This window comes from Barbus barbus (genome assembly GCF_936440315.1).
Source record: "Barbus barbus genome assembly, chromosome: 15".
NCBI lineage: Eukaryota > Metazoa > Chordata > Actinopteri > Cypriniformes > Cyprinidae > Barbus > Barbus barbus.
Genome location: NC_136743.1, coordinates 18,400,465 through 18,412,693, shown reverse-complemented (window position 1 = coordinate 18,412,693; position 12,229 = coordinate 18,400,465). Strand labels below are relative to the sequence as shown.

Genomic DNA, 12,229 nt, shown 5'->3' with positions numbered 1-12,229 from the left:
GCTAGTGTTATAGTGTTGAGTTACACATTACATTTGCTGTCAGCACAATTTTTTTTATTAGTTTTTATACTGTAGAATCAAAGTATTAAAGTTCACTTCAGTTTAGTTTTGATGTGTGTATGTGTGTGTGTGTGTGTGTGTGTGTATATATATATATATATATATATATATATATATATATATATATATATATATATATATATATATATATATATATATATATATAAAAAACACACATATATGCATATATACAGGTGCTGGTCATAAAATTAGAATATCATGAAAAAGTTGATTTATTTCAGTAATGCCATTCAAAAAGTGAAACTTGTATATTAGATTCATTCATTACACACAGACTGATATATTTCAAATGTTTATTTCCTTTAATTTTTATATAATTATTTATGATGATTATAACTGACAACTAATGAAAGTCCCAAATTCAGTATTCCAGAAAATTTGAATATTGTGAAAATGTTAAATATTGAAGACCCCTGGTGCCACACTCTAATCAGCTAATTAACTCAAAACACCTGCAAAAGCATTTAAATGGTCTCTCAGTCTAGTTCTGTAGGCTACACAATCATGGGGAAGACTACTGACTTGACAGTTGTCCAAAAGACGACCATTGACACCTTGCACAAGGAGGGCAAGACACAAAAGGTCATTGCTAAAGGGGCTGGCTGTTCACAGAGCTCTGTGCCCAAGCCCATTAATAGAGAGGCGAAGGGAAGGACAAGATGTGGTAGAAAAAAGTGTACAAGCAATAGGGATAACCGCACCCTGGAGAGGATTGTGAAACAAAACCCATTCAAAAATGTGCTGGAGATTCACAAAGAGTGGACTGCAGCTGGAGTCAGTGCTCCAAGAACCACCACGCACAGGCGTATGCAAGACATGGGTTTCAGCTGTCGCATTCCTTGTCAAGCCACTCTTGAACAACAGACAGCGTCAGAAGCGTCTTGACTGGACTGCTGCTGAGTGGTCCAAAGTTATGTTCTTTGATGAAAGTAAATTTTGCATTTCCTTTGGAAATCAAGGTCCCAGAGTCTGGAGGAAGAGAGGAGAGGCACATAATCCACGTTGCTTGAGGTCCAGTGTAAAGTTTCCACAGTCATTGATGGTTTGGGGTGCCATGTCATCTGCTGGTGTTGGTCCATTGTGTTTTCTGAGGCAGCCGTCTACCAGGACGTTTTAGAGCACTTCATGTTTCCTGCTGCTGACCAACTTTATGGAGATGCAGATTTCATTTTCCAACAGGACACACTGCCAAAGCTGCCAGTACCTGGTTTAAGGACCATGGTATCCCTGTTCTTGATTGGCCAGCAAACTCGCCTGACCTTAACCCCATAGAAAACCTATGGGGTATTGTGAAGAGGAAGATGCAATACGCCAGACCCAACAATCCAGAAGAGCTGAAGGCCACTATCAGAGCAACATGGGCTCTCATAACACCTGAGCAGTGCCACAGACTGATCGACTCCATGCCACGCCGCATTGCTGCAGTAATCCAGATCAAAGGAGCCCCAACTAAATATTGAGTGCTGTACATGCTCATACTTTTCATGTTCATACTTTTCTAAAAATCATTTTTTTTGCATTGGTCTTAATTGATATTCTAATTTTCTGAGATACTGAATTTGGGACTTTCATTTGTTGTCAGTTATAATAATCAAAATTAAAGGAAATAAATATTTGAAATATATCAGTCTGTGTGTAATGAATGAATCTAATATACAAGTTTCACTTTTTGAATGGTATTACTGAAATCAACTTTTTCATGATATTCTAATTTTATGACCAGCACCTGTATGTGTGTATATGATTAAGTAAATAGATCATTGAAGTTTTTTTTGTTTGTTTTTTTACAAGAAAATGTTTACTTGTCTACTTCAGAATTACACAGTGGGTTTATTTGTTGTTTGTGAAATTTACAAGCAATTTTTAAACTGCCAAATTTTCATAGATACATGCTTAGACATTATACAAATACACACACGCACATGTATATATAATCTCTCTGTCTGACAAAACATTTCAATGTTGACCCATTATGCTTTCAATGCAAAAACATGACCATTGTTCTCTGCATATATGACTTTCTGTGACACATTCACATGATTTTGAAGTTAAACATTAATTTTCTTTGTTCTCTAGTATAACTTCTCAAGCCTTCTTGGGTTGTTTCTCTTCTGGACCACCATGGCTGATTTTGGGGAAATTTTAGAAACTATAGGCGACTTTGGACTTTTCCAAAAGCTTCTCTTGTTTGCTTTGTGCTTTCCAAATCTCATTCTGCCTTTTCAGTTATCCAGCCTCGTCTTCAACCACGCAGACACAAACCACCATTGCAATACTGACTGGATCCTTCAGGTGGGTCCCAATCTGACAAAGGAAGATCAGCTCAACCTGACTCTGCCCAGGCTCCCGGATGGCTCTTTCAGTCCCTGTCAGATGTATGTACCTGTGGACTGGGATCTGTCTGCTATCCAGGAATACGGCCTAAACGAAACCACCACTTGCACTGATGGATGGGTGCATAATGATACTATTTATGAGGCAACCATTGTCACCGATGTAAGTACCACCACTGGTGTGTTTCAAATAAACATGTTGAAAACGTAACTTGGGTTTAGTTACCCATAATTTCGAAAACATTTGATATGCGGTCACACTACAATGTAATTTAACTACCATGTGTTCAAATGACCTCACTTTGAGCTGATTTCGGCAACAATATGCTGTTTACATCAAGAAAGCCTTCATAAATGCCTGATGTTTTTGTGATGTTTTGCAGTTTGATCTTATATGTGACAATGCAAATTTGTTTCGGGGAGCACAGACAATATTCCTCGCTGGAGTACTAGTTGGAGCTGTACTTTTTGGGCCCTTTTCAGAATCGTAAGTGTTAAAATCGATGCTCTTTAGATTAAATATGGAATGGATAAAATTAAGTGTAGTGCAAGTAGTAGTAAAACAAAGCACTGCAACACAAAGTACTGAGTTATATAAATATAATAATAAGATTTGGGTTAAAGGGGTCATCAGATGCAAAATTCACTTTGCAAGTTGTTTGAACTGAAATGTGTGTTGGAAGTGTGTACACATCCATCCTATAATGATAAAAATCCACCCAGTGTTTTGAAAAAAAATCCCTATTATAAAATCCCCTATCTCAAATCAGGCTGTTCTGAGATTCCTGTTCTGAGTCAGAATGACGTAGTTCTGCGCAGGCCCGCTCCCACGATAGTTGATTGACACGGCCGTCTTACCTTAGACCCGCCCTGAGTGAGCTGTCATCCATCCACCTTTGTGTTGACTCCGGTGCAGGGGAAGACCCGATGTCTCCGAATTAGCGATTGAGGTGTTTTGTTGTTGGTTGTAATAATGAATATAGCAGTCGTCAGTTGCTTCCGACATCTGAGCCGCTGAAGACGCAGAGGAATAACGTTACTTTCGTTTTGAAGGGAATGCGCTGATCCCTGATCTACATAAATGCGCCTATGTTCACGCGAATCATTCGTGATCCAGCTTCATCTACAGAAGTGAGTATAAGGGTTTTTATGAATCTTTGCAAATCGCCTTTCCTTATAATGTGCTAGTTAGCCAGTCACTCCACGGAAGAGAGGGGCGGGGTCAGCAGAGCTCATTAGCATTTAAGGCAACATGGACTATAATGGCTTGATGAAAACAGCTGATTTTGACATGGTAAAGGTGTTTTTACACTACCATTGAGAGATTTTAACCTAAGTATGTTATAGACTTTTCATTAAGACCCTAAAGAATCATATAAACTTGTGGAAAATGGGCATCCGATGACCCCTTTAAGGTTAGTTGTTTGTAGTTATGCATAATTTACTGTTATCATTATAGTTAGTACATGTAATGCTTAACAAGGGCACTGTAAAACAAAGTGTTACCTAGATTTGTCTTTGTTCCCCCACACATCAAGCTTCATGTAAATGTACACGCGCAAAGTTACAGAAAGTATTCACCTAGTGTGTATATATATTATATTATAATGAATATGATTATAATATACACTTCCATAGAAATGTACTCCATCTGATGTCTGTGACATGAGAAATAAAGTCTTGTCATATATTCAGCATATACAATAGATTTAATTTCTTGCATGATGTCATCAATAGGCCTCTCTAGTAAATGATATATATATATTTTATATATATATAAAATATTTTTTTCTTGTCTTTCTCTTTTCTTTTTTTTTATGAACTCAAGGTTTGGTCGCAAGCGAGCTACACAGATAACTATAGTGCTTATGCTAATATTCACAGTCGTGACTGGTCTCGCTCCAAACTTTTATGTGTACCTCGCATCACAGTTCATTGTTGGTATTTCTCTTGGAGGATTTCGGATCAACAGCATTATCCTTGGTATGAGACAATATTTAGCATCATGCCTGGCTATCATCAGATTGAATATTCAATGTAAAATATCAGATAGCTGATCAACTTATGAGAAAATAGAACATTTTTTAGACTTTCGTTTTGTCATCAACAAATCCGTTTGAAAGGACTATTGTGGGCTATATGTTATATGACTGTAAAACACAGAATAGCTGTTTTTCATCTTTATAATTCCTATGTTTTCATCCTCACTGTAGCCACCGAGTGGATTGGAGTCGCTCAGAGATCCTATGCAGCCTGTCTGAGTCAAGTCCTGGCCGCTTTGGGCCAGGTTATGTTTCTTGCCGTTGTTTATTATGTCAGGGATTGGAGACTGGACCAGTTTATAATGGCTGGCCCACTTGCATTTGTGGTCATCTACATATGGTATGTGTGTTCTTATTTAAAACCGCTTCAGTGCAGTTCAGTAACTTTGCATTTGTTTTCAAGGATTTGTAAGTGAATTAAATAATTTGATATGCACACCAATATAGGTTTATTCCAGAGTCTGCAAGATGGCTTCTTGTTCGCGGAAGAACTACAGATGCTAAAGAAATTATTCAGAAGGCAGCGGCGATCAACAAACGTACAGTTCCAGACTCATTAGTGGACAAGGTTGAGATATATTTCACTAATTAACACATCAAGCCAAAGAACAGGGCCATTTGTCTTAACACAATATGGATAACATCTTTTGTTAGGTCCTAAATGAAAAGCCTGTTGAAAGAGGAGGTATAAAAATCCTTTTTGCTTCCCGTGTGCTCAGGAAATATTTCTTAACCATTACTTTCGCATGGTGAGTTGATTCACAGAGAAACTTTTGTTTTCAAACTTTTTTCCTTTTAAAGTTCGTATCAAAACTTGAAAGGCCCTCTGTATTGTTTATATTCAGGTGTGCTCTAAACCTAGCGTACTACAGCCTCTCTCTTAATGTGGGGAAGTTCGGCCTTGATATTTTTCTCAACCAACTCATATTCGGCCTCTCTGAGATTCCTGTCCACTTCTTCTGCATGTGGTCTTTGGAAACGGCTGGAAGGAAGGTGTCTCTGATGGGTGCCCTCATAGTAGGAGGGTCCCTGTGTCTCCTGACACTTGCAGTTCCACAAAGTAAAATCTTTTCCTTATGTAACACACTGTAGCATACAAAGAATCAGCACTTAACCATGTGATGCTCTTCTTAAGGTAATTACATCGCCGTCGCTGCTCTTGCCACTTGTGGAAGATTTCTCATGAACGGCGCAGGCAGTATTTGCAATGTTTATATTCAAGAACTCTTCCCCACCTCCATTCGGTAAGCATGAGCATATGTTGTTTTCGATAGTTATGAATGAGACTGTTGTTTTTAATGCAGTCATGTAATAATCCACTTGTTGATTTCCAGTCAGACAGCCATGGGCCTGGGCTCCACTGCAGCACGAGTCGCAAGTATGTTGGCTCCTGTGGTGAACATGCTGGAGATCTACCACTTCACTATTCCCACTCTGGTGTTAGGCAGCCTGGCACTAGCGAGTGGGATAACGGCATTTCTGCTTCCGGAGACCAGGCGCACTGAGCTGCCTGGTTCAACAGAGGAGGCAGAGGGCAAGAGGTACATGTACTATTACATTGAAAAAGTCTTCAAAACTGGGGAAAATACTTATATTTAGTGAAATTCTGCCGATGAAAGTGATTTTTGCAGTATCGACATTGTTGCATGACTCTGTAATACTTGTTATGCATCAAGCCTTTTAAGTATTATACATTTTTTATATTTTATATTTTGTCAGGAGAAAATAACACACTATCCCTCTATTTCTCAAAAGGCAACCAAAAATGGCTTACTCTGCACCTGGAGATTGTGAAGACATCAAAGCAACCAAGTTATAACCTTGTCTTTGTGGCTAGTGTTATTATTCTGTTTAATGGTTTACATTGTAGTGATAAGTAGAAATAACAATCAGATTTGTACAATAATTTCTGCAGTATAGCAAAAAGATTTGTAAAATAATATGCAATAAACCTTGTTTGAATTTTTATTTTTTATGACCCAATTATTATTATTTTTTGGATGAACGTGGTCGTTACATTAGTTCATGATCAACATTAACATGAAAATGATTTACCTTTCTTGCATATATTTTTGTGGATTAAATGAAGACTACATGGATTATTGACGAAAACTTTGCTAAATAAATCTATTTATTCTTCCGTCACAGAAATATTAGTCATAGCAGACATAAAAAAATTACTGATTAATACAAAGTACAAAAAAGCTAGTCTGATTTAACTGAACAACCTCAGTAGAATCACAATTAAGTAATTGTCAAATACTAAAAAAATTATCTAAAAACAATTTTTATAAGTAACACTACATTAGATATCGACACTTGTGTTAATATGCATTAATCAGATCTAAAAGTAACACCACATTATATAAGAATACTTTAACTTAATATACAGTCATGGCCAGAAATATCGGCACCCTTGGTAAACATGATCAAAGGAGGCTGTGAAAATTAATCTGCGTTGTTAATCCTTTTGTACTTTTATAAAAAAAGAAAATCACAAATCTAACCTTTCATTGGATGGTAAGAATTTAAAATTGGGGGAAATATCATTATGAAATAAATGTTTTTCTCTAATACACATTGGCCATAATTAACAGCACCCTTTTATTCAATACTTTCTGAAACCTCCATTTGCCAGTTTAACAGCTCTAAAGTTTCTCCTATAATGCCTGATGAGGTTAGAGAACACCTGACAAGAGATCAGAGACCATTCCTTCATCCAGAATCTCTCCAGACCCTTCAGATTCACAGATCCATGATGGTGCTTCTTCTCTTCAGTTCACCTCATTTTCTACAGGGTTCAGGTCAGAGGACTGGAATGGCCAGCAGAAGCTTGGTTTTGTGCTCAGTGACCCATTTTTGTGTTGTTTTTGAGGTTTGTCTTTTAGGGATTATTGTATGGTTGGAAGATCCAAATATGGTCCATTATAAGATTTCTAACAGAGTCAGTCACTTATTGATTTTTTATCTGTTGGTATTTGATAGAATCCATGATGCCATGTGTCTAAACAAGATGTCCAGGACCTCCAGCAGAAATATAGGCCCACAACATCAAAAACACAGCAGTATATTTTGTTGTACACATGGGGTACTTTTTATCCCTGTGCTCACCAAACCCATCTTGAGTGTTTGATGAGAGATTCCTTGGAGAGTCTTTAGACACTCAAACTCTCCTCCTCACCATGCATTAGGACGATATAGACACACGTCCTCTTCCAGGCGGTTTTGTAACATTTTATGTTGATTGGAAATTCTTAGTTCTTGTCCTGGGGGCTGTTTCATAAAACTAGTTTACCAAATAAGCCAGGCTTATTTCAGTAATTCTGACTTATTTTCAATTGATTTGGTTTCTGAAAGCAAAATGACCATAGCTCAAGCTCAGTCACTGTGGCAACTTAAGCTGAGAAACTAACCTGGCCAGGAGCAGGCTAACTGTCAGGCTAAGCTGAGCTCTAACACTGATCAATAGGAACGCACTGATATTGCCACTGACTCTCTCTCACATACAATTATTTGACTTTATTATTAGTCCAAAAATAAAAGTATCAAATAAGTAAAAACAAAATAGGCTACAACCAACTGTGTTTAATGTATTGTGCCAAAAATGTAATGACCTTTTTTTAAGATATATGAAATAATTTTAACATAGTTGTTACTTGTGCATTCAGTTAATCAACAGTTTCTAGCCATGCAGCCTTTCTCTCGGGTTTATGACAGCTTTTATGGTTATTAGAATATTAAAACTTTACAATCTAAAATTGCTCTTTAAAGCATTAAGTTCATAATCACCTTGGAGTGTTCAGAATTGTAAATATGAATGGGAATATTCTTCAGAGATATTTTACTCATAAGAATTTCTAGGGGTGCCAATAATTGTGTCCAACGTGTATTTGAGAAAAACATTGATTTCATGATATTTCCTCCCATTTTAAATTCTTATCCCATTTTTTTTTTTAAATAAAAGATAAAAAAGATTAACAATGCAGATAAATTTTCACATTTGATCATATTTTCGTAAATATGATCACTTTGATCATATTTACCAAGGGTGCCAATATTTTTGGCCATGATTGTACATTGATTAATCAAATGTCAGTAATAAAATTTGTGAATTGTACAGAATAGTACAGCAAAGGCAAATCAATACACCTGCTTATTTAAATGTAAGGTATAAAATCTCTTTTTTTGTGTGTGTAATGAAACATGGCACAGACACTACCCCAAAAAGTCAGACATCCAGTCATTTTCAGGCTTTTGCTGCAGCACAGCATTGGTGTCAGGGTTTCTTGGATCTGCTATGGAGGAGGAATCCTGTGCTGGCTCTGGAGACATGGCAGGAACAGATGAAAATATGTCATCTGGAAATAAGTTGCTCTCTTTTGTCTCTGCAGCCTCACCGTGACTCTCTAACCCAGTGAAATCGTCAAATGGGTTTGCAGTTCTTTGTGTTGTTTCCATACTGAATGTATTTGTTTCTGTGCTGTCAATAACACTTCCAAAGATGTCGTTTGGGAAAGGATCAGCACTCATGTGACTGAATGCAGGTGTAGATGGAAGTTTCTCAGAGCTGAAGAAATCAAAAGCTTCTATTTGAGATGGCTCAATTAGCTCTTGGCCAAAAAGGTTTTGATCAGGCACATTAGAGGCTGATTGATTGCCTTTACTACCGAAAACATTATTAACCTCACTTTGAATTTGATTTTCCTGTTCGAGGTCAGAGCTTTTCTGTTCAAACACATTTGAAGTAACTGATAGTGTTGATGGGTCACCTTCAGAACTTATAAAGTCAAAAACTCCATTTGGTGCCAGTTGACCATGTGTTATTCCTTCAAAAGGGTTTTGACTTTGAGTCTCACTGTTTGTCATATCAAAGAAATTATTAGTGGACGATTGATCAAAGGCAGTGAGCATATTGTCGCCTCCAAAGATATCCATTGTTTGGACTGGTGCATTGTTCATGCCAAAGGGATCATCAGTCATTTCTGAGGAAACACTAGCTTCATTTTTATTGGCTTCAGTCAAGGTGTTTCCAAAACCATATGAGTTTGCCTCGATATTTGACTCTGACAAACCAAAAATATCAAGAGTCTTTTGATTGAAATTCACAGGACTTGATGTCATATCTCCACTTTCTCCCTGAGCTTTTTCTCCAAATGGGTCTTCTTGAATAAAGGAGCTCCCAATATCTACTGATGGAGTTTCCAAATCCATATCGCCTGTCAGTGAGTCACTGTGTGTATAATCAAGTGTATCTGAATCTGAAAAAGCCATGGCATCTGTGGTAGGGCCTGTAACTTGAGATGTAAATACATCAGATGAATCAAGAAAACCAGTTGTATCTTCATTCTGAGGCAAAGAGGAGTTGAGGCTCTCCTCAAGACTTGAAGGTTTTGTAAAGTCTAGAGAGGTCGGATCTACATGAATGTGTTCTTGTGAGGGAATAAGAGCCTCATTTATATCAATCTCCCCAATACCAACAGAAGCGGGCTTGTGTGGTTCAATTGACTCAAGGTTTATTGATGGCACAGTCTCATCAGCAGAGATTCCATTAGGCAAAAGGATGGGATTTTCAAGGCTCTTGATTAGATTTAGTTCTTCTGCAGCATCACTTAGTTGGTTTTGTGTTGGATTTATGGGCTCTTGAGGTGTGTTTTGACAGGTGGGCTCAGTTGAAGCTGGAGATACAGAAACATTTTCTTGAATCAATGTAGTGTCATCTTCTGTCACTCTGGTTTTCTCGGACTCCTTCTCACATGTATTTTCAGGTTTGATTTCTGGTGTTTTCTTTATTTCTAAATCTATTTCAGAGGATGAAAAGAGTCTGCCCAGTAAATTTCTAGGTCTTTTGCTTTCCAGTTTTGCCTCACTTTTGTTCTCTTTCCTATTTGGACCAGATGTGAAGAGTTTGGAAAGAGGGCTTTTACCTTTAGACCAAGACCCTTTATTTCCTTTATCCATGGCCTTTTTGTCAGCAACCTTTGTGTTGCTTTTATTATCAGATTTTGGAGGCATATCCAACATGTCAGGGACTTTAGATTCAACCTTAACAATATCTGTGGGTTCTTGATTTTTGAAGGTTACAGCCTTGGCATTACTTTCAATAACCACTTCTTTCTTCATCTCGTCAACCTGCTCCAAATCACATGATTCACTACCTGGTTTAAATGTTTCTTTACCACATGTTGGGATATCATTTATTTGTAGTTCATCAAGATTCAGCATTGTTTCCATCTCACTCATATTTGCCTCATTTGCTTTAGTTTTTTCACTTTCCTGTTTTCCTACAGTCAGAAGGAAAGGATCCTGCATTTGTCCATCTAAAGCTTTGGGATGTTCGACAGAATCATGGCTGTATGGATGGCGCATTTTGTCTATTAAACCTTCCACAGGTGATTCCTCTATTTCTATTCCTGATTCAAAAGTTGTCTCATCTGCTGTCATTACACTACCATTGACAGCTGCAGGTTCAACAAAAGCGTCAGTAGAGCTTTCAGCTTCTTCACTGCTGATCTCGGTGTTATTTTCCTCATCTATATTTAAATTTGAAACAAACCGGACAGACTTTTTTATTTTCGTTGGGCTTTCAGCTTTCCCATCTTCAACCAAATTGTGTTCTCTCAAAGAATCCGGTCTTGAGGTAACAGAATTTAAGTATTTGCTTGTCACTTTCCCACCTGTCGAAACTTTGCTTTGTGTTCCAGCTCTATTTTCAGTCTTCTGTAATGTTTTTGAATCTCTTGGATGAGGTGTATGAACATCCTCTGAATGTGGTGCACTATTTATTGTGAAGGGAGAGACGTATGTGTTTGTCTTCTTGTAAATCCTAGGTGACAGCTGAACTGATTTGTCCATTTCATCCAGCCCAGAATTAAACCTTTTCTTTTCAAGAGCATTTTTGGAGCTTCTTGCACCAGAACGCTTGTGATTTGACCAGTCTGTTGTACTTCTTGAGGCTGAGGAAGTATTTTGTGAAACAGGGCTGTGTCTGGTCCCCTTGTTTTCCGGTGGCCAGCTTATTCTAAGCTTGTTTGTGTTGTCAGGACATTTGAATTGATCATCTTTGTGTCTTTGCTGTCGAGATGATGGTCCTCTGGGTTCATCTGTAGTTGCATCAACACATGTAGGCTCTGTTTTACGTGCTGAGCTGAATTTGTTAGTAGGTTTAGGTTCCTCTGTTTTAACAAGCCAGCGGTCTTTGTGTTGTCTGTGGCCAAAACCCTCATCATAGTTGCCCTTTTTCTTAAATAGCTGATGGTAATGTGATGGGCAGTAGAATTCTCCATAAAGAGCAGAGTAATTGTAAATGCTGTAATGAATAATAGTACACCAGTGAAGATTCAAAGTTCAAGTATATGCTGTAAAATAGAAAATTTCCCAGGGAATCAAGTGTTGTCACATCTGATTTGTAATTAGATTAAATCAATTAAATATGCAATATTAATTTAATAATATAGATTGTATTTGATTTGATATTTTGACTAGCACATTTTCACATGTATTGTCATTATGAAACACAGATTTGATCAAATGTTCCAGGATTACACTAAAAACTATTTTAGAACTGATTTGCCTTCTAGGAAATTGATTTAGAAATTTCAAAATGGACAATTGGGATCTCCCTCTCTCACCTTAGCTTTTTATTACAGTGTTTGCAGCAGAAACAGTTACTGTGTAGGATTAGTTTATCTGCCACCATTTTCTCCACTGGATAAACTGGCATCAGGCATGCAGAGCACATCTCTTTAGCAGGTGACAGGAACTATGACAACAATA

At 37.4% G+C, this 12,229-nt stretch overlaps 1 protein-coding gene across 1 annotated transcript; it reads left to right on the top strand.

Annotated features, from left to right (window-relative positions):
* Nucleotides 1-2,202: 2,202 nt before the first annotated feature.
* On the top strand, nucleotides 2,203-6,275 carry LOC306881565 (solute carrier family 22 member 13-like; the record flags this gene model as incomplete). The annotated part of the gene is made up of 10 exons (XM_079435751.1): nucleotides 2,203-2,577; nucleotides 2,798-2,901; nucleotides 4,243-4,397; nucleotides 4,628-4,796; nucleotides 4,904-5,024; nucleotides 5,111-5,205; nucleotides 5,302-5,516; nucleotides 5,592-5,700; nucleotides 5,791-5,997; nucleotides 6,212-6,275. The coding sequence occupies 10 exons, from the start codon at nucleotides 2,203-2,205 to the stop codon at nucleotides 6,273-6,275; spliced, it is 1,614 nt and encodes a 537-aa protein (XP_079291877.1).
* Between the last annotated feature and the right edge of the window lie 5,954 nt (nucleotides 6,276-12,229).